The sequence below is a fragment of the Schistocerca serialis genome, chromosome 8 (genome assembly GCF_023864345.2).
Source record: "Schistocerca serialis cubense isolate TAMUIC-IGC-003099 chromosome 8, iqSchSeri2.2, whole genome shotgun sequence".
Lineage (NCBI taxonomy): Eukaryota > Metazoa > Arthropoda > Insecta > Orthoptera > Acrididae > Schistocerca > Schistocerca serialis.
The window spans coordinates 401,393,579-401,417,208 of record NC_064645.1 but is presented as its reverse complement, the minus strand read 5'-3'; the positions used below and the strand labels follow the sequence as shown (position 1 = coordinate 401,417,208).

Below are 23,630 nucleotides of genomic sequence, written 5' to 3'. Positions count from 1 at the left end.
TTCAGACTAGTAACTAAATGAAATCAGGATTACAACCAAAAACTTATAAATAGGGGTAAATAAATTATTTGAAATCTATAACGTCTCTTAATATCTTGGTTGTTGATGTGTTTTTCCTTTCGACATATCTAAATTAAACGCGTAACCAGTTCGTAGCTGCCATACACTTCTTTATTACAAACACATTCTGTTAATGAAACCAACAGTAACAATAATGATAATAAAAGGCACCTGCCCTACAGAACCAGCAGCAGGACTCAGAGCTAAACATTAATGCATTTAAGTGCGATAGATACAGATCTTTCAAAATTTTTCAACCAATTTTCACTAATTAAAACAATGTTCATAACCCACCATTTATCAAATTTAACTGACATAACTGAAAGCTTCATGACTTACATAGAAACTGGTTTGCACATAACTCATATCAAATTCTAATTCTGCTTCCAACAACTAAGACATTTTCCATGGACTGATCTTAAGCAACTGTAACAAATTAAAAGTAGTACCAGATTAATACGCACAACTAAGCTTCTCTTTAGTATTATTTACAGGTACGAGGCTCACATACATTTCATGGCCAGAATATAAAAATAACGTATTAAACAGCCTTAAAATGGAGCCGTCGCAATTTTACGTTGAAAATTACTGATGGACGCGAGCAGACCGAAAGGTTCTACCAGATACAGGAGAGTCGCGGACCGGCAGATAAAGCAGAACTATACTCAACTTTGAGCCCCAATTAAGCTTCCAGAAAACTACAACGCTCCACCGGAAAGATGAAATTGCAGGACACTAACAACGTAACCATAGACACCAATCCTAGTTCTTAAATTTCCCTCTTCCACCGAACGGAGTTTGCTCGCGTCGACCACTGCCAATTATCTGAAACACAAACACATCAGCGGCAGACAACATTCTGGCACATCAGATACACAGGACATATCTGCCCAACTGGTTATGAATAAACCTTTAATTTTACACAGCACAAATGAACCCAAGTCGAACTAACCTACGTGACCATTTGCTCAGTAACGGCTCTTAAAATTTGATTAGCCAGTTCTCTAGAACAAACAAATAAAATAATAACATAGAAAAAGGAAATAGGGAAAATTATTTCGGCCTGCTCTTGAACGTCAGGCATAGACTTACGTACCACTTGGCATAACCTCTAGCTACGCGTTAAGCACGGTTTGTTGTGCGTAGCTAGCACTCCCTTAAATACCGTCAACATATCAGGCGGCCAGACCAAATACAGTGACAAGTAACTGAATCAATCAAGATAGTTTTCAGCGCACTTGGGCATTCAATTAACATGAACATAACCCATCTAGGAATAATCCGACGACTCCAGTTCGTTCACGTTGAGTAACATGTAACAGATGCGAAGGAAATCTGTCCTTCAAATCCCAAGGAAATCCCAATCACTGCGGCAGCGGATCTGCATTCCAACGGCTAAACACTCCGCAGCAGCTGCCCACGCTCCTCCGTCGTACCGACTCTCCCACTCGCCACGCTGCATGCGTCCACAGCGCCACACCTCACTGCCGCTCACCCAGCTGATACCTGAACTCAAGCCCCAGCAGAGCGCGAGCGCCGCAGTTAAATAGCCATCCGCCAGTGATGTGAAGAAGACAAGCAGGCATCGAAAATCGACTCACAACGATCGGGATTACAGTCGATGGAGACTGACGCCACCACCGCACCAGCTCAGTTGTCTTGAACCCACTGTAGATTGGTAGCTTACGAAAGGTTTTGGATACATTATTGCACTTGTAGGGACATGTCCCCAGCTGTAAAACCTAGTGATCTGGAGCGCTGATTAAGACATTGGACTCGCACTCGCTAGAAGCTGCGTTCAGTTTCCATTCGAGCTATCAGCTTTAGGCTTTTTCATTGTTAGTGCACGGCAATTCGAGGAATATCTGGCTTCTGAACAGGTCGTCGCTGACTTCTTTCCCTGTTTTTGTCCGTTGAAGTAGTGGGGACCACGTGAAGAGCACAAACGAGCTGGTGTCACAACAGTGGACAGTAGTACAGCAACTACTTACATTTGTACGCGAATATTTTCCGTGAGTGCTGCAATGTTGCCTTGAAGATCAGTTCCCGGTTATTTTACTCACCTGTTCTGCTGTCAACGTAGGTATACCCTCGCGGTGCCTTAGCATTAGCTGAACTGAACCTGTTAGGAACTGGACCCCTGAGTCCTTGGTGTAATGGTCATTTCAGCTGCAAATATTCTTCTCGTTGTGGCAGTTTCCACACCTCAGTTGCATGAACAATTACAGAAGATGCTGATACGGTTTGGTGGAAAAAACGATACTGTAATTACTGATGACTGTAAAGTAATGTTTGGAAATTTCAAACTGAATCAGAGAGTCACCTGCTTTTTGAATTTTGTTTCAAGGGATAGGATTTGAGTACATGTATGTGGGTTGCACAAAAGATGCAAGGAGAACACAATTTGGTTACAGTATTTCATGAGAGAGCTACCGTAAACAAATCGATCTATATTTAGTTGTACTAGCGATTGCCATAGTTCTGTCTGCACAAATTCTGCCTACTTAAATCTAAAGAAACTGAAAACAACGAGTTATTGGTGTACTGTATGATATTATGTTTCAGCTTATCTTATAATCAACAGTAGCACTGTAAGATTAGATTATGTGTACTATTCACTCCATACGTCCACAGTGAAGAGCTCCTAGAGGATATCTAACTTGTATGTCTGGAAACAAGAATACATAACACATATTGACAAATATAAGAAGATTTGATAATGTACTTTCCACAGATCATAACTGAAATGTTACTGATGGATGAGATAGAAAGAAAATTTTTTACACTAAAAGGTAATAATAAATTTGTGAATAATAATAATTCTGAAGGAGAGAAATTTGTTAACAAGGAGTACAGATTTAAGCGTCAGGAAGTCGTTTCTGAAAGTATTTGTATGGAGTGTAGCCATGTATGGGAGTGAAACGTGGACGATAAATAGTTTAGTCAAAATGTGAATAGAAGCTTTAAAAATGTGGTGCTACACAAGAATGCTGAAGATTAGATGGGTATATCACATAACTAATGAGGGGGTATTGAATATAATTGGGGAGAAATTTGTGGCACAACTTGACTACAAGAAGGGATAGATTGGTAGGACATATTCTGAGGCATCAAGGAATGACCAATTTAGTATTGGAGGGCAGCGTGGAGGGTAAAAATCATAGAGGGAGACCAAGAGATGAATACACTAGACAGATTCAGAAGGATATGGGTTGCAGTAGGTACTGGGAGATGAAGAAGCTTGCACAGGATAGAGTATCATGGAGAGCCGCATCAAACCAGTCTCTGGACTGAAGACCACAACAACAACAACAATAATAAACTTATGACAAGAGATGTAAATGTACGGTTCAATCAGATGCGCATGATAATTTTTAAATTATTGTTACCACACATCATCGAAGCGAATATCAAATTAAAATTCTTATTTACAACGAATAATACTGAGTAATATTAGATAATATCATATCATTGAACTAAATGTACAAAAATGTACGTACTTGACTTCTCTCCACAAGGTACGTTAAATCCAGCCTAGTCCTCAAATTGTATGTCTCCCTGCTCGTTGTCAAACATGTGGAGTCGTGAAATCTTAAGTATTCGTTTCGCTAGCCAAACAATTGAAACAAATCTTATTAATGAGTTTTACTACAAAATGAAAAGAGACAATACCTAATCTCGACTATTACACAGAAGTGTCGCAAGCAGAGGGCGACTACAAAATAAGCAGACGTCTTCAGTATAAACAATTCTATGTCGCTCCTAAACAAGCGCCTAATCTTGAGTCTACTACTCAACTGGGCTGCGACGAGTCTGGAGCGGCGGTTACGTCCTCTGCACACAAGGGCCGCAGGTGTCGCGTTGTCGTCCTGGAGAGGGGTCAGCCAGCGTGCGACTGGCCGACGTCTTTTCACGGACATCTCTTCTCTATCGTTCGCGAAAGGCGGGTCGGCTCTTGACTTTACGCCGTAACAAGATCCATGTAACATGACTAATTAAATGTAATGTAATGGTGCACCAATCTTACCTGTAGATTTCTTTTACGTTTCATTAGCGGTTATCAACAATCAGTCGTGAGTTGTAAAATTTGGTAAGCTCTACCACGGGGACGTCATAGACAACTGAATAGCATTTTTAGGGTAGCATCACCAAAAATGATCAGTAGGCTGTACTAGCTAGTTGCATAAAGTTTTCCATGTCAACTATTAGAAATAGTAGTGTTGATTTCCTATGTTTATCGGTGAGGGAAATTTCGTTTTTGATTTTGTTCTCTCTGCGACCACGTACTTCATGTTCCACGTTCCTTTGAGCTCGAAAATAACGTTCTTCTCCGTTCGAAAAAATTAAGGGCAGTTCACTTGTAAATGACTCCGGCAGACGATAGAAAACCTACTGATCGTCTCCAGTTCGACTGAGGTACAACACAGCGTCAAAGAAAGAAATAAAGAGTACTCTTTTCACTTCGTAATGGCATAATGAGCACAGCAGCGCCGCAGAGTAATACATTGCACAGATTTACAGCAGATAAAATTAGTATGATACCTTGCAAACTTCGCAATTTTATCGTTCTGTTCAATAGAGAATTGGGGAAGAGTGTGGAGATGACGGAGGGCGATCCAGACGTTAAGAAAATGAGAATAAAGTGACTCTCTCTTCGACTTAACAGCGTGCTCACACATACAACACTCAAAGTAATCAGTAAAAAACATGCTTTTTTATGAACCATCTATTAACTTAATACACGCAGTCTTATTGAGAAGCGTAAAGTTCGGGGCAAGCAATTTCTAACGCACACGCAGCGTTAACGAACGAACCAACCCAGAAGACAGATGGAGCGGGCACTGCCGGTTGGCAGCGACCGTGGGGAGGCAGAGCGGACACTCACGGGCGCCCGTGCCTGCGTTAGTGCACATGCCCACCTCTGACTTAGAGGATAGCTTTACCCAGCGCACGATGTCAACTGTCTATGAGGCTGCTGTTGCTAACGGTATATCAGCGATTACACGGTCCCAGAGATCAACTGAAGCTCATCTTCAGCAGCATAAATAATTCATGGAGCCAATGGCCACTCTTTGACAGAATCAATTTGGGTTACCTAATTATGAGGAAGCTGTCTCATTGGGTTAACCTGTGCAAGACTCTCTGGTCATCCCGTCGAATTGCCCAGTACCTGTTCATACGTTCTGATGTTCTCCGTCTCTCTCTGTCTGGATAAACCCTTTTCACTGTGTTTCGTTTGTCCCTTTTTGGTTTAATATTATTATTATTATATTCAGTTAGGCCTTACCGTGACTGTTATTAATATCGAATGAAACAAAAAGTATACTCTTATCAGTCAGGGTTAATTTATATCCACGAAGCGTTTAGAAGGTTTAAAGCTTCATCATCTGTTGGAATTACATGCGTTAGTATGAAATTTGCGTGTTTTGTATAAACTTTTCAGACCTTACCATTACAATAAAGAACAATAGTCACCAGTTTGAAATTTATCGGAAGCCTGAAACAACACATACTACCATCCACAGCTCCTCCTGTCATCCCAAAGCCCACAAAATGGTAGCATTTTGGTACAAAATCAACAGAGCTTTCCAACTACAGCTCTCTGAAGATGGATGTGAACAAGAAATTTAAATAATAAACAACATTTATTACTGGCAAGGCAATCATGTCACAAAAAACAAAACGGAAATAACATCTTCCTATTTCTAGGTAATATTTCATATCAGACTGCCATTGTCTTCAAACGAGAAGTCATAAGCATATCCTTTTCCTCTGACAACAAGATTGCACAGCAGTTATCTCACAATAGCAACACACGAAATCCACTTCGTCATATGGGTGTGTACAGAACTGAATGTTTGGACTGCGACTGTTTCTGCATAGGAGAGTCGATTAGGTCATTTGAGATTAGATTCAAAGAACACCTCGAAGCACTAAAAGCAAAAAATACCACACATAACAACAGCCACCCACATGCATGAAACATGCATGAAGCAATCGTGCGCGCACACAAACACACACACACACACACACACACACACACACACACACACACACACACACACACACACACACATTCGTATTTACCACATATATTTGGTTATATTATCATGACGTTTCCAAATGAAAGATGGAATGGTCTCATATACAAATAATCCATTACACCAATAGCTTGTACCCCCTGTCAGCTTGAAACTAAATGTACATCAAGTAACAGCATAAATTGTATATCTATCTGCATATTTTAAATTCTAATGAATGTTTTACTCCAGCCTTTACTTAGTTATTACATGTAACATACATAATCTTAAGAAGTCATCCTTTGGAAAAGTTTGCTCTCCTCCAATCACTCCTTCTAGCAACTGTATCCGGATCTCTCTCTCACTCTCTCTCTCTCTCTCTGTCTGTATGTCTGTCTGTGTGTCTCTCTCTCTCACACTCTCTCCTTCCAGCTCCATAGTTTCATCTATATCTCTGAGCCCCAGCCAAAATTATTATTTATGCATAATTTTCCAACGCTGGCAACATAAATAATTATTGTGCTTAAAGTTTGCAGCATGTCACCTGCTTACATAAATGAATACGAAATTTAAGCTCTATAAACTCGACAGAATAGGAATTATATACCATTTGAAATATTTATCCCAACAGATGTATTTAGCAAAATCAAACAAAGATCTCCACAATCTTTTAAAATTTATTTCTGAATAATAATGTTGTCGTGATATATATTCTTTGTACTTGTAAGTTATGTTTCTCATGTTTCTCTTTTGCTATATGTTCTTTGCACCTAGTAGTTTCCAGATACCATCTTTTTTCACAAAATATGAGACTTTACATGTGATTTCTTATGACAGAGATAGGAACCTGTGACCACTGGAAGTGTTCTGTTGCATTTGTTTCATTTTCATCGTTAGATATACATTTAGTTTTTAGTGAAAAGACTCCCAAAACCATGTTCACAAAATAGTGTTTTTGTTTATGCACTAAACTGTACCACGAGTTACCACAAAAACACAACATACACTTGTGTCATACTAGCACATGTAAATCCACTAGATGATGAAGGTTAAACCTTCGAAACGAATCGTGAATATAAATAAACAGTGACTGATAACCGTAAACTTGTTTTTTCATTCGATATTATTGTCTTGTTTCTCAGTTTCTTGAGATTTCCTGTGATGATTTGCAGAGCGTCCAGTTTCACTTCCAGTTCTTCCATATCCTCCCTAATTTCATTGCTCCAACCTAGTTGGTGCTTCAGACTCCATAGTTTCATTACATATGTTCTTGTTAATATGGTAGCTTGTGTCATCATAATGTGACCCCTTCATTTGGCACTATTATACATTGTGATTTTTTATATTTTTTATTTATGGAGGAGAATATTTTCCCTTGGAATACTTTTCACACTTTTGCCTCTAGCCATCCATGTAATAGAGTTTTAATATACTTTCTGATTTCATTTTTAAGTGATGGCATTCACTTTTTGTGTGCTATAATCTTTCTTTGAAATTACAAGAATTAATACAAAAAAGTAAGGTTTTTCTAAGTGTGAAAAGCATTACAGGCTACAAGAAGTTAGTGTACCTAGGAACAAATATTGTGTCGAAATTCAAATGTGTTGCGATTGAGGAAGTCTTGTCAATATTGTATTTAATAGCCTATTACCATATTACTCTACACAACAACATGTCATGAGTAACATTAAATTAAGTAAAGGAATTATCAAAAACTAGTTACAAGTAAAAAATACCAACTGAAATAGAAGATACTGGAAACAAACACAACTTTACACTTTCAAGACAGGTGAAATTATTAACACGTTCATCAATTTCTAAATATCACGTGCTTTACCATAAGAGAAGATCTTCCGTTTAAAGGTAAAGGATGGTGCACGACCAGTATCTTAAATAATTAGTTTTAAAAATATTCACAGTTTTTCTTGCAATAAGATTCTGTAACTGAAGAATTAAAAATATCTTTGAAACAACTTTAATATGATACATAGCATTTAGATGCGCTGAAGTCGAAATATTTGGAAATGCTGCACAAAACATAATTTCATGTCTCAAAACATCAAGAATAGTAGAAAATTCCGGAAACTGGCAGTGGTGGTCCGTAGTGTGTATGATTTGGGGTGATTCTAAAATAAGTCACTAGATACAAACACCGACAAGGAAACATCATATGTTACTAGGTTCAGTATTCTCAATCTACAGCACTCCCCCCTGCGTATTCTAGTTATTCTTCACTCTAATTTTAGGAATTTATATATTCTATTCAGTAAGTGACTTCAAAAAGAGTTTCACTTAGGCAAGTTGCCTCTGGCTAAACCAACATTTTGTAATGTTTTAATTTTGTAAAACGTAAACTTACACGGCCACAGTCAGACGAGTTTCATACATAAACCTGATGATTCGTCCCCACCTTCGCAAGACATCTTCAGCGGGGGCTGCACCTTCTTGGAATTTCCGAAGGACATCGTACTTCGCTACTAACTGACCGTTAGTCAAAATCAAGTCCGATTTTACAAAGGGTTCAGCTGAACTCATGGGCAAAGAGACCCGTTGGTCAGAAAAACGTACCTCTGGTGCAACGTGGTACAAAAGATAAGTAGAAGCGGACCTGCTATACTGAATGTTGGCTAACTATCACAAGACATACTGCTTGCTAAAAAACGAAATTGATCACGCAAAGAGCGCACCCATCAAGTCAAAATACACACACATCCAAAGAGCACCGGAAAACTCATTTAATTGTTTGTGTATTTCCTGGGAAGCCAGTTTAGTGGAAGATAACATGAAACTTCAAATCTTAGACGAAGAGGGATTGGTTGCAAGGCACTCATGATGTTTATAAACAGAATAATGAGGTACTTGATTGTTCAGGTACTTATTTAAAAAACTAGTGGTGACATTTACTCATCTATGGACCATCTAAACAATGATACAGCACATGTAGTGCTACGAGAGCTTAAGAAGAAAAAATATAGTTCATACGCACTGTCGTTTACAGACGTCTACCTCGACAAGGGCTGGACAGATAGACAGCAGTAGCCTCATACAGTAGTAGTCATCATTCCTACATCTGACTGAAGTAATTTAGGAAACCCATGGAAACCTAAATGACCATGGTCGAAGTGGGTTTAGAACCTCGATCCTTCCGAATACCAGGACAGTCTAAAAAGCGTATAACCTCAGTTGGTTTATTGGCAGTAAACAAATAGGTTTTCGAAAGTATCGTTCAGCTTGCCCATTTCTTATATCATATCCTGTGAACGATGGATGAAGGGCAACATGCAGATTCCATATTCCTAGACTGCGAAATGTATTTGACATGGTGCTCTACTGCAGACTGTTACCGAAGGTACGAAGATACGGAACACATCCCCAGGTATGGGAGTGACTCGAAAACTTATTAAGTAATAGAACCCAGTAGCCCGCCCGGTTGGCCGTGCGGTCTAACGCACTGCTTTTCGGGCGGGAAGGAGCGCCTGGTGCCCGGCACGAATCCGCCTGGCGGATTTGTGTCGACGTCCGGTGAACCGGCCAGTCTGTGGATGGTTTTTAAGCGGTTTTCCATCTGCCTCGGCGAATGCGGGCTGGTTCCCCTTATTCCGCCTCAGTTACACTATCTCGGCGATTGCTGCGCAAACAAGTTCTCCATGTACGCGTACACCACCATTACTCTACCACGCAAATATAGGGGTTACACTCGCCTGGTGTGAGAAGTTCCCTGGCGGTAGGGGGGGGGGGGGGGAGGGATCCACCGGACCACAAAGTAACCCTGGATTCGGCGTGGGGCGGCGGAGGGGTGAAGTGGACTGCGGAAGTCGTCGTGGGTTTGTGGACCACTGCGGCTGCGGCGGGGACGGAGCCTCTCCGTCGTTTCTAGGCCCCCGGTTAACATACAATACATACAATACAATAGAACCCAGTACGTTGTTCTCGAAGGCGAGTGTTTATCAGACAGAGACAAGGGTATCGCCAGGAGTGCCCCTGGAAAGTGTTACAAGACCGCAATTTTTCTCCATTTACAGTGGAACCCGGCTATAACCACATTCAAAGGACCTTGATAATTACGTTGTTTCAAACAAGTGTCGCTGTAACCGAGATTAGTATTTTCATTCTCTTGCGGTGGGAAATGGAAAAGATCAAATTTGTTTAGCCTTGTTTTATTTTACATACAGCGTTCACTCTTAAGCTTACGTGAATACAGTATATACAGCAATATATCGAATACTCACCAGGCTTCTTTACTCGGGAGTGAGGTAATTAGTCATTTTAATCTGGTGTCTGTTTGTCCAACACTCACATTGTAGATTACGTTCTATGTTCATTATTTCATTTGGAGTTTCAGTGCTCTCTCATCTATCTTCATAGAGCATGCTCACAGTTCTAATGGCTTCTAAAGGGTAACTCACAATGGGAACAGACTCTTTATTTCTTCCTTCTCCATCTTCTTCATGTCCCTCGCTCACTCCATGGTCATTGTGGCCCTGATTCTTCACTTCATTTGCAGTTTTGTCTTCAGTTTGCGCTTCGGTGGTAACAAGGTCATCACCTATTACTGCATACATTGCAAAGTGGCACTGATTGCAAACATCACAGTTGATTTCTGGCAGCAATGCAGAAAACAGTAGACATTACGCTGTCACAAGAAATGTTACGAGGAAAAAGAAAAATGTCAGGAGTACGAGTAATATTAACGTACTGACTGATTAAAATAGGACATCGAATAGAAGACACAAAACCTTAAGTTGTAAATAGATAACATAGCGGCATGAAACTGGGAGTCAGTGGGTTCAGAGGCCTGGTGTTACACAATTGTGACTGGCTGCCGTCTCGAGTTAGCAGCCTCTGCAGAGATCAGCCGTGGCTTTGGGACAGCTGTTACCGGCACCACCCACTACTGTCTCCAGCTGACGTCACCTGCGTGCGCAGACGGCCCTCTGACACACTAACGCAACAGCGTCAGCATTCGCTTGTGGCGTGACAAGAATGTCCAACTGAAGAGCAGGGAACAAGAGCCGCAAAGGAACACGAAACACACTGTGCCGTGTCGTGCTAGAGAGGTGTGGTCTGATGATGTGGTTCTCGGAAGCCACCTTGTGGGTGCTAAGCGTCCAAAACAAACATGTTATGTAACTGCCGCCTCCCACTTGCCTGTATTATGAACACAGCATTCCGATGAATGTAGCGGTGGCCATAACCACGAATGTGACAAAGCGAATTGGCGCTAGATACGATAAACACATGTGTTCACTAACAAAGTGCTCTGTGTTAACAAATATGGATCGTTACACGGAACCGCCAATAACTGAATATATATACGGGCCCTCTCGGAGTCGTTTTTGAGTTAGGCTACAATCATGGCTCGTTTCACTGCTCTATCACTGCTGACGTTGGTCGGCGTCGCATACGGTAAGTTACTTATGTATCTGTTCTCTCGCTATGTTATACTCGAAGCGGTTGTAAAATGTTTCATGTTTCGTGAACTCATTTGTGATATTCCCCCGCCATGTGGAATGTGTCGATTTGTATACAAAACTAATTAATTTTAAGTTACTAAATACATATACATAAACACTTGCGATCTCTCACGTTTTCTCACAGTGACTGATTAACGGTGTGCTTTTTTTTGTAAAAATACACCATCATACTGACCATCTGTGTACTGTGTTTTTTTTCTGTTTCTATACTATACCTTATGTAGGTTTTCAGTATTACGTAATACAAAGATAAATAGGTGCCACAGTCCTACTTCCATGAAAGAGGCTCTCTCCAACGTAAGATATACACTAAAGTGCCAAACAAACTGGTATAGATATACATGTTCATATACAGAGATATCTAAACAGGCAGAATACGCCCTTCCGATCGGCAACGCTCATATAACACAACAAGTGTCCGGCGCAGTTGTTAGATCGCTTACTGCTGCTACAATGGCGGGCTATCAAGATTTAAGCGAGTTTTAACGTCATGTTACAGTCCGTGCACGAGCTCTGGGTCACAGCATCTTCGAGATAGCGATGAAGTGGGGATTTTACCGTACGTCAATTTCACGAGTGTACCCTGAATATCACGAATTCGTCAAATCATCAAATCTCCGACATCGCTGCCGCCGGAAAAGACCCTGCAAGAACGGGACCAACGACGATTGAAGAGAACCGTTCAACATGACAGAAGAGCAAATCTACCGCAAACTACTGCGGATTTCAGTGTTGGGCCATCAACAAGTGTCAGAGTGCGAATCATTCGAGGAAACATCATTGATATGGACTTTCGGAGCCTAAGGCCCACTAGTGTACCCTTGACAACTGCGCGACACAAAACTTTACGCCTCGCCTGGGCCCGTCAACACCAATATTTGACTGTTGTTGACTGAAAACATGTTGCCTGGTCGGAAGAGTCGCGTTTCAAGTTGTATAGAGCGGATGGACGTGTACGGGTATGGGGACAAGCTCATGAATCCATGGACCCTGCCTGTCATCAGGACACTGTTCAAACTGGCGGATGCTCTGTAATGGTGTGGATCGTGTGCAGTTGGAGTGATATGGGACCCCTGAGTGTCTAGATACGACTCTGACAGGTGACACGTTCGTAAATTTCCTATCTTATCACCTGCATCCATTCATTTCCATTGTGCATTCCGACAGACCTGGACAAATCCAGCAGGACACTGCGACACCTCTCACTTAACAGAATTGCTACAGAGTGGCTCCAGGAACACTCTTCTGAGTTTAAACATTTCCGGTTGCCACGAGACTCCATGAACGTCATTGAACACATCTGGAGTGCCTGGCAACGTGCTGTTCGGAAGAGATCTCCACCCCCTTGTATTCTTACGGATATATGGACAGCCCTGCAGAATTCATGGTGTTAATTCCCTCCAGCACTACTTCAGACATTAGTCGAGTCTGTGCCACGTCGTGTTGCGGCACTTAGGTGTGCTAGCGGGGGCCCTACATGATATTAGGCAGGTTGTACCAGTTTCTTTTTCTCTTCCGTGTATATTCAGATATAAATGGTTCGATTATCGGGAGTTGATAATGTTTATTAGTAGTTCTAATTTCGCTCGAAGACGGTGCAATATGTTTCTGTTTGCATTTTTTTCCTCTCTTTCCGAGCCTTTCAGTATTAACCATTTAACAGGAATAATTTCTTTTTTTTAAGAATATTATATGCTGTGGAGCCTTGAGACACTGATCTTAAGGTACCTGTAAATTCATTACGGCGAGAATTGTAGGTAATCAGTTTTACAAACTTCTATCCTTTCTCAATTACTATAAGACTGCTGCAGTGACGAATCTTTCTGGATTTGTTGCCAGAGATATTGAAAAGTTATTTCGTGAGTTATGGACACCGTCCTGAAACGCAGTTTTTACAAGGGTTATTCTGTTATCCGCTTTTGATTCTGTGAATCGGGTTCTTGATTTGAAAAAGAGATATATTACCTCAGACAAATTTCCTGAGAAGCAGTAGCATGTATACGCAGTTCTTTGAAAAGGCTTTTGTGGGACGTTCCTGGAGGCTACGTCCACGTCATCGTGAACTTGCACGGCCACATTCACATTTCGTATGAAGCCGGTTGTACATGGTGGATGGCCTCGGGTAGTTCGTCTGCGCAACTCTCCCTGCCGATGTTTAGCAGAACGCGTAATCACTTACGTGCCCTGTGTTTTTACGTCTTCCGTGTTGGCTGTCTCATTCTGGTACAACAGATTATGACATAAACCACTGTGCTCTTAAGGTATTTATGGAAATGTCCTTGCTTCTGAGACGGTGCAAAAACTTTTGCTGTTCGTGCACTTATGATGGTAGCTAATTTACTGTTCTAGCGTTCGTCATGCGCTACGCAGTGCACAACAAACAGTGCATTTGGTGTATGAAAATATTTTGAGACAGGGTGAAAACTAGATAAAATATCCTAGCTTCTTCCACACATTAGATGTATGTAAACGAAAATACTCTTGTCCGTCCTCTCCAGGAGTTTTGCTACGCTTTATGGTATAATTTCCAGACAGTACTGACGGAGGATATCGGAAACGTTCAAAGAAGGGATTTCGTTTTGCATCGTCGCTCAGTAAGGGAGAGAGAGGGTGCAAGGCAGTTGGCCTGGCAGTCATTAAAACAAAGGCATTTTTCCTTGGGGCTAGATATTTTGACGAAGGTTCAAATACGAGCTATTTCTTCCAAAAGTGGAAAGAAATCAGAGCTTGGAAGGAAAGGTTTAGGTGTTCGTTTTTTCCACGCACTATTAGAGAATGGAACGGTAGAGAAATAGCTTGCAAGTGGTTCGATAAACCCTCTGCCAAGTAATAAACTATAATTTGCTGAGCAGTCATGTAGATGTAACTGGAGATATAGAAGCTCTCCATAAACTCATATGTCTCAAAGCATCATGTGATAATACGTGAAGCTTACTGAAGTTGAGTATATAATTTGATCAGTCGCAATACGATGAACCCAGAGAGGTGGCGGTTTGGTAAAAGAATATGACTTGTTTCATATACTATTTCAAAATTCACGAAATAAGAAATGTCGTAAACGTTGTCATAAATAAACTTTAAATACTGCAGGTAATTTTATTGGCACAACCGCCGGTGTACATAATCGAGAGGAGAAATTTCGAATGGCGAATGTACAACTGAAAAAATGTTTTAGAAATGTAATTCACTCATTAGCCTGGATATTTTGTAACTACGTTAGTAACCGAATAACTGTTTGGTTACAATCTTTATGTATTTTATTCGAGTTAACTAGACAAAGAAATACGTAACTTAGCAAAATTTTGACACTAAAATGGTCTGGAACGACTAACATGGACTTCATCTCAGTGTATATTAATATCAGACTTAGCACTGAACTTACCTAAAAGAATAATAATTTTGGGATGTGGTGGCATAGTGTTATGGGAATAATTAAATTTGGAAGGTAGGAGACGAGGTACTGTGTGAGCCAACATCCCATACATGTTCGGACTCACTGGTCTAGGGGTTGAACCGCATGTGTCGCCTTGCACGCCGTAAATTAGACACTTGTGAGCCTTTGGTGACATTTTCTGGCTGATGACAAGTTTGCGAAATACGTAGTTAACATAACATATAATAACAGTAGTAATAATATATGGAACTAAATTAACGACGCATAAATGATGTAGGCCACGCATTTGCGATTTGATTAGAATAATGCTTAGTCAGAAAGCAAACTAATAGCGAAAGTGGTCGTATTTAGAGTTACTGTTACATTAGAGCGCATATCCATTTGACACAGTTCAAGCATTCACAATCTCATTGCGAGACACAATACTCCACCTCGATATTCACACGAAAAGTAAGAGTTCACACCAGGCGCGCGGCTGCTCAACTACCTAAAGACCGACGGTCCACTTTCGCGTCTTAGACCGAACTGTACCCTTTGATGTCTAGACCAGCACTGTCCGCTTTCGCGTCTGCACCAGCACTGTCCTCTATCCGTCCCCGGCCACGTTTCCCGCGAGCTGAATATCCTCGCTCTACTAGCTAGGTCAGTTCCCTTTCCTGCAGCCGTCCATCTGATTGACTACAGCTTATTCTACATTATTTTACATTTTAACATATTTAAATAATCAAAGCTTGATCACTTTCACACTCTAAATAAAGTAACAGTAATATCCATTACGTAATAAAAGTTAAATTCTTTTACATAAAACCAATTCAATTTCCTTCTTAAATATGAATGTCACGGCCAGTAGCCTTGCATCAATGTCCTTTCTGATAAATAAATAAAGAATAGAGTAAGTATTATGCACTGAACTTTACAAAAAATAATCTGTTACCTAATGATACAATAACGTCTCATGCTGTCATCTTTCAATGTGTTTTGCGTGGAGCAAATTATGATCTGATGTTTAATTGAAAAGGCTGATAATTTAAATTTACTATATCTTTTAAACAAATGAAATTACAGAGTTGATATTTACATCATGTGTCGTTTTATTGATGCGCTTCTATATGAAATGTCGGTCGTTAAGATCGACTAAAGCGTTCAGATTTTTTAGGTCTTTGTTACAAAACGTGTTAATTTCACTTTAACAATAAATCCTAAACTATTATAGATATGATCAATATTCAAGTTTTATTGGAATCGGCATTAAAATTTATGGAGGATGACAGATTAATATTACTGTGGCTTGGCTCCCTGCATTACTACAGAATTAAGTACTTTTCATAAATGTTTCCCTTTATGGCCACTGCTACGTCTCCTTGGCCACAAAAGGCTTCTCCTGGGTTTCCCTATCACGTAAGTTCTCGTCTGTCTCACTCGCACACTACAGCGCGTAGGCCTCAATAGACAGTAGACGCCTGTGAATTTTCCCATCTCGTGGTGAATATGCGCCCTTTGTGGCATCCGGTCCTGGACGATAGGGTTGGTTTCACAACTTCTGAAGGGTGACTCTTTCGGCCATATACTTAAATGAGAGGGAAATGCTCGTTAACTCACAACTGGCAGAATACAAGATGTGGGGAAGGGGCGTGAGTCGTGTTTGGGTAGCTCAGTCGGTAGAACACATTCGGGCGAAAGGCGAGATGTCCTGATTTCGAGTCTCGGTGTGGTACACAGTTTTAATCCTCTAGGAAGTTTGAATTTTCGTACGTAGTACTGCTTGCCTGTAGTACAGTGTGCATTACCACTTTTGACATAAAGACATCTACATGTCTGTACATACTCCTAAGCCATCGTGTGGTGTATGTCTAAGGATATGTTGAGCATCAGTGGTCATTTGCTTTCCTCTTCGACTCACAAACTGAGTTAATAATAACTGTCTATATGTCTCTATATAGCCGGCCGTGGTGACCGAGCGGTTCTAGGCGCTTCAGTCTGGAACTGCGCGACCGCTACGGTCACAGGTTCGAATCCTGCCTCGGGCATGGATGTGTGTGATGTCCATAGGTTGGTTAGGTTTAAGTAGTTCTAAGTTGTAGGTGACTGATGACCTCCGATATTAAGTCCCATAGCGCTCAGAGCCATTTTTTTTGTCTCTGTATAAAACATAATTCGTCTTATCCCGACGCGGAATGTGCGTTGGCGAGAACAAAAAATGGTTCAAATGGCTCTGAGCACTATAGGACTTAACTGCTGAGGTCATTAGTCCCCTAGAACTTAGAACTACTTAAACCTAAATAACCTAAGGACATCACACACATCCATGCCCGAGGCAGGATTCGAACCTGCGACCGTAGTGGTCGCGCGGTTCCAGACTTGTTGTAAAAGTATACGGAATTTTACTTGCCATAAGACTTTGTAATCCCAGAATTAAAAATATCTTTAAAATAACTTTAATGTGATACATAACAATTAGATTTTTGAATTCGAAATATTTACAAATGGTGCACTAAACGTAACTTCATGTCTCACAACGACAAAAATAGTAGAAAGTGCCGGAAACTGCTTGTGGCGGTCTGTAGGGTGTATTCCTCCAGGTGATTCTAAAACCGATCACTAGATTCAAGCACCGATGAGGAAACATTATGTGTTACTAGGATCAGCATTCTCAATGTACAACACTCGCCGTCACGTGTTTTAGCTATTCTTCTCTCTACGTAAATGATTTTGTACATTCTGTTCAGAGAGTGACTTTCAAAAGTTTTTATTTAGGTATACTGCCTTTGGCTGAACCACTGCCTAGCAACGCATTAATTTTGTAAAATATGAGCTTTTACGATCTGAAGTATCACATTTATTAAAATATTCTGGGTTATTATGCCATGGTCGGATGAATGTCATACTGAAACCCAACGTTACGTCTCCATCTGCGCAGGACTCCCTCATTAGGGCTTGTAGCTTCTTTGAATGTCTGAAGGACGCTCTACTATGCTACTGATTGAAATTAATCAAAATCACGTACGATGTTACAAAGATTTCAGCTGAACCCATGGGCTTAGAGATCCATAGATTAGAAACATGTAACACTGGCGCAACGTGGTACAAAACAAGATAAACAGAAGTAGGCCCACTATACTAAATGTTGGCTAACTGTTGCATGTGGCAAGCCACATCAAATCAAAATACACATGTATTCAAAAAGTACCGACAAGCTCATTTATTCGTCTACATCTATCGCGGGAAGCGAATGTTGTGGAAGACTAATAACATACGACCGGAAATCTTAGACGAAGAGGGATTGATTGCAAGAATCTAATGATGTTTGTAAATAGTATAATGAGATACTTGACTGGTCAGATGGCTAATCAAGAAAACCGGTGGTGATATTTATACATCCATGGATCGTGTAAATATGGATACGGCACATGTAGTGGTATTAGAGCTTGAGAAGAGGAAACATAATTCATACACACTGTCGTTTACAGACGTCTAGTCCGACAAGAACTGAACGGATAGACAGCAGTGGACTTATACAGTAGTAGCAATCATTCCTGTATTCGACTGGAGTATTTTAGGAAAGCCACGGAAACCTAAATAACAGGATTAGAGCGTCCATCCTTCGGAATATCAGGCCAGTTTAAAAACTATGTAACCTCATTCGGTTTGTTGATAGTGTACAATAATGTTCTTACAATGAAATTATTTCATAATGTAAAAAGCTAGTGCTACACGGTTCATTCATTCTCAACACCAATCACTTCATACACTACACACACTATTAGCTGGCATCAGGACAATTCCATATTGCGTACCGCAACTTTCTACTTGCTTGCATGAAAAACTGGGTCTGCATCGATCCATACTCACCAAGTTCTTGTGTCAGGAAAAGGATGAAATGCTGGTATTATCCAGTGCCGAGTTTTGGACTGTATTTTCCAGAGAGAGGGAGAGAGATAGAGAAAAGAGCAAGATAACCTAAATGACGTAACCGTGTAGTTTTTATTTAATTGCGTTATATTCTTTACCAAACAACTACCCTGCATCAAATAAATAATCCCCACTGTGTAGGATATGTGCGATATCCAGTTCTTCAATGCGGAAAAAATCGCAGAGTCGTTAGCGAAACGTTGGTACAGCTAAGATTAACGAGATTCGTTCATCCTAACAACAACTGTCATATCTTTTACAGGTGCGACATACAACTACACAGAGGTTATCTATAAGTCGCTGCTGTTCTACCAAGCACAGCGTTCAGGAAAGCTGACCGGCATGGACCCTTTGGTATCCTGGCGCAAGGATTCGTGCCTTGACGACAAAGGAATCTTCGGCGAGGACCTCACGCAAGGCTACTTCGACGGTGAGTTTATAAAATACTCACAAATTGTACGCATATAATAGCAATGGTTAGCGTTTATTCACAAAAGTAACCGTTTTTCATGTCAATTAAGCATTGGCTTTTCTTAAATTCTGTAGCAATTTCTGTAATCTACATCGTCAATTCGTTTTGAGTGAATCACTCTCCATACGTCATAAAAAAGCAAGAGAGAAAATTGCAAAGTCTGAAGCTTAATGTAACGAGAGGAAGCTGTGAAGAGAGGCGACTGCATCATATTCAAAGTAAATACAATAGTGGAAGGAATGTAAATGGAAGAAGGTATTACAAACAGCACTGAACGACACAGACTACTGCGATACGGACATATTAGAAGGAAGCAGGAGGAAAACTAACCTCTGAAAATACTTTTATTTGTCCCTTCTGAAAGATAAGGACGAGGACCACCTAGCAAAACTTGGGGACGAGGACAGAAGTAATCTATGGAGACAGCTGAACCACGAATATGTACGTAACAGAGACTTTCGTCATGTTATACACAATGAACTACAGCCACTGTAAGATTTATGAAAAAAAAGAAGAGGTGAAAAGATTCCACAGGACATTGTAATTTTGAGGCACGTATAGTGAAGTGAAACGGAAAGAAGATAGGTATTTCTGGTCACATGACTCTAGGTAATTTTAACAGCAGCAGAAATTGCAGTGACAGGTGTAAGATTCATAATGAAGACAGAGAGTGAGTTACTATGAACAGTTCTGTGACAGTGTTGCTCTCATGAGAATCGACAATAAATCGACGCTGGCAACAATAGTTCACGTATACATACCGATGCCAAAGGCAGGAGATGAAGAGATAGAGAACGTATAAGAGAATATTGAACAGGTAATATGTACGTGAAAGGAAATGAAAATGTAGTAGTCATGGGAGATTGGAATGCGGTTGTATGGACGGAATAGAAGAAAATGTTATGGAAGAAAATGGTCTTTGTTGTAGGAATGAGAGATGAGAAAGTCTAATTGAGCTCTGCAATAAATTTCATATGGTAACAGCGAATACTCTGTTCAAGAATCGCAAGAGGAGGAGGTTTACTTGGAAAGGCCTGAGAGATTCAGGAACAATTCGGTTAGAATACATCATGGTTAGGCAGAGATTTAGAAATCTTATAATGGATCGTAAGACGGACCCAGGTACAGACTCAGATAAGAGTGTAGTAGTGATGAAGTGTAAGCTGAAGTTTAAGAGTTCAGTCAGGAAGAATCAGTGCGTACAGAAGTGTGATAAGGAGGTACTAAAGGATGAAAAGATAAGCTTGAAGTTCTCTGAGGCTATTGATACTGCGATAATGAGTAGCTCAGTAGACAGTGGAAGGAATGGACATCTCACAGGCCAACATTAAAGTTGGAGAAAAAAAACGTAGGTACAAGGAACTTAACTGCAATGAAAACTTGGGTAACAGAGATAATACTTCAGTTGATCGATGAAAGGAGGAAGTACCAACGCGTTGAGGAAAATTCAGGAATACAGCAATACACGTTATTTAGGAATGAAATAAACTGGAAGTGCAGATAACCTAAGGTGAACTGGCTACATGAAAATGTGAAGAAACCTAAAATGAAATTATTGTTGGAAGGAGTAACAAATTTCTGAGAATGTACGTTTGGTGCGCAGCATCTTATGGCAGTGAAACATGGAAGGGGAGGAAAATCGGAACAGAAAAGAAAAGAAGCATTTGAGTTGTCGTGCTACAGAATAATCTTGAAAATTAGTGGACTGATAAGGTAAGGAATGAGTAGGTTCTCCACTGAATCGGCGAGGAAAGGAAAATATGAAGACATTGATAAGAAGAAGGGACAGGACGATAGGACATCTGTTAACACTACTAGAGGGAGTTGCAGAGGCTAAGAACTGTAGAAGCAGGCTGAGGTTGCTACACATCTAGCAAATAATTAAGAACATACGTTGCAAATACTCTGAGATGAAAATGTTGTGAAGGGAGAGGAAGTGATGGCAGGCTACATGAAACTAGTCAGAAGGCTGAACACTCAATAAAAAAAAAGATCACACGCTGTTAATAGTACGCTAATAGGCCAGTGCACCGTTAACCTTGGACACAACTATTGGCGGCTCAGATCTTCAGCGCCAGTAATGTCAATTGTACGGCGTTCAAGAGTCCAAAACTACTCAACTTAAGGAGCACGTTTTATCGTTCACGTAATTATGTCCGTTAACAGGGTCAGCAATTAAAACTGTAGCACCAGGAAGCGGAACAAATATTAAAATCAATCGTATGTGGGTGTGCTCTCGAGCGCTAGTTAAATGGAGCCACTGATATCATGAACGGCGCGAGTGAGGCCCTCCCCGAGTCTATTCATATGATAATCGCGTGTTTCCTGACCAACGCGAGCTGCAATACAGTGGAATGGACAACCTCAGTTTTAACAGGCCACAGTCCTGTGGCAGTGGACGTTCCTCTGTATTACACAAGGCATGCTCCAGTCTCCTTCCGAACAAGGGACAATAAAATGCGATTTATGAATGAGAAACCCACTGCACAATCTTTACATATGTACATAACGCAGATTGTGTTGCTACCTCTTATTTGGTGCAATTACATTGAAATTTTAATTATTTGCGTATTCAATCATGCAGTATACTTCATACCAGTTTGACGTTTGTTACATGCTTCCTTCATGGTGTTGCGATGTAAGTGACCAACAGCCTCGATAAATTACTTCCTGCACCACGTAAATCTCCCCTTCATCTGAATGGTATTATACTTAACAGCCGCCGGCCGAAGTGGCCGTGCGGTTAAAGGCGCTGCAGTCTAGAACCGCGCTACTGCTACGGTCGCAGGTTCGAATCCTGCCTCGGGCATCGATGTGTGTGATGTCCTTAGGTTAGGTTTAAGTAGTTCTAAGTTCTAGGGGACTGATGACCACAGATGTTAAGTCCCATAGTGCTCAGAGCCATTTGAACCATTTTTGTAAATGGTTATGTGATCCTTAATTAGCAGTTTTATATGACGACGAGTGTGTTATTCTTATAGCGGGAGACTTCGTCAAGTTCACCTTCCCCGCGACATCGGCGTTCACTGTGCTGTCGTGGGGGGCGATCGAGTTCCAAGCAGGGTACCAGCAGGCGGGCCTCTTGGATGGAGTGCGTGACGCCATCAAGTGGGGCACCGACTGGCTGCTGAAGGCGCACCCCCAGCCCAACCAGCTCTACCTGCAGGTCGGCGATGGCACTGCCGACCACAACTACTGGGGTCGCCCCGAAGACATCAACTTTCCCAGGCCAGCCTACCTGCTCAACGAGTCCTTCCCTGGTGAGTCACATTTTCTGTCAGTAACCCTGAGTTTGGATCGATGATATTTGTAAAGTGATGGCCTTCTAATAAGTAGGACTGTCACTTGACTTATGGTTATATTCATACATATCACTCTAATAACTGGCATATTACGATTTTGGTTCATTTGAGGATCTAGTTGCTTCACTGCTTTTACCGAGCGAGGTGGTGCAGTGGCTAGCGCAGTGGGGGAGGACGACGGTTCAATCCCGCGTCTGGCCATCATGATTTAGGTTTTCCGTGGTTTCCTTAAATCGCTCCAGGCAAATCCCCAGATGGTTCCTTTGAAAGAGCATGACCGACTTCCTTCCCCGTCGTTCCCTAATCCGATGAGACCGATGACCTCTCTGTCTAGTCTCCTTCCCCAAACAACCTCTCCCCTCCCTTCACTGCTTTGTTGCCTTCCTAACAAGTCAGCGTTGGCAGCATGTCAACAGGCCCACCATTGTGGTCAAGGATCTGTGAGCAACTTGATGACAGTGTAGAACTATTCTCGTTTCTACCCATCTATCTATCGCTTGAGCCTTGTCTCGCAGTTACGCAGGGTCAGCCATCGCTAATCGGATGTGGCATGTACATGTTTCAGGGGTGGCCGGATGCCCTTCCTGCCGCCACCCAGTACCCCCTGGGACGGAATGAGTGTACCCCAAGTGTCTGCATTGAGTGTAATCCATGGAATAGTGCGAATGTGTTCAGAGGTCTGCAAGCCGTGTAACTGAGGCGGAACATGGGGACTAGCCCGGTATTCACCTAGCAGGATGTGGAAAACCGCCTAAAAACCACATCCAGGTTGGCCAGCACATCGGCCTTCGTCGTTAATCCACCGGGCGGATTCGATCGGGGGACAGCGCGCCTACCCGACTCCAGGAAGCAGCACGTTAGCGCTCTCGGCTACCCTGGCGGGCTTGAACTATCTCGTTTGTACAGTCTTTAATCACCATTAAACAAATACTGGGTCAGGAAAGGAAATAATATAGTCAAAAGTAACAAAAAATATGATTTTTTAGTGATTTATAACTG

At 41.3% G+C, this 23,630-nt stretch overlaps 1 protein-coding gene across 1 annotated transcript in view; it reads left to right on the top strand.

Moving 5' to 3' along the window:
* The first annotated feature begins 11,334 nt into the window (after window positions 1-11,334).
* LOC126416239 (endoglucanase A-like) overlaps window positions 11,335-23,630 on the top strand; it is a 47,136-nt gene continuing 34,840 nt past the window's right edge. The window contains exons 1-3 of the mRNA XM_050083849.1: window positions 11,335-11,486; window positions 19,120-19,287; window positions 22,311-22,589. Of these exons, the coding sequence (XP_049939806.1) occupies window positions 11,435-11,486; window positions 19,120-19,287; window positions 22,311-22,589 (499 nt within the window). The 5' untranslated portion in view covers window positions 11,335-11,434. The remainder of the gene's footprint in view (window positions 11,487-19,119; window positions 19,288-22,310; window positions 22,590-23,630) is intronic.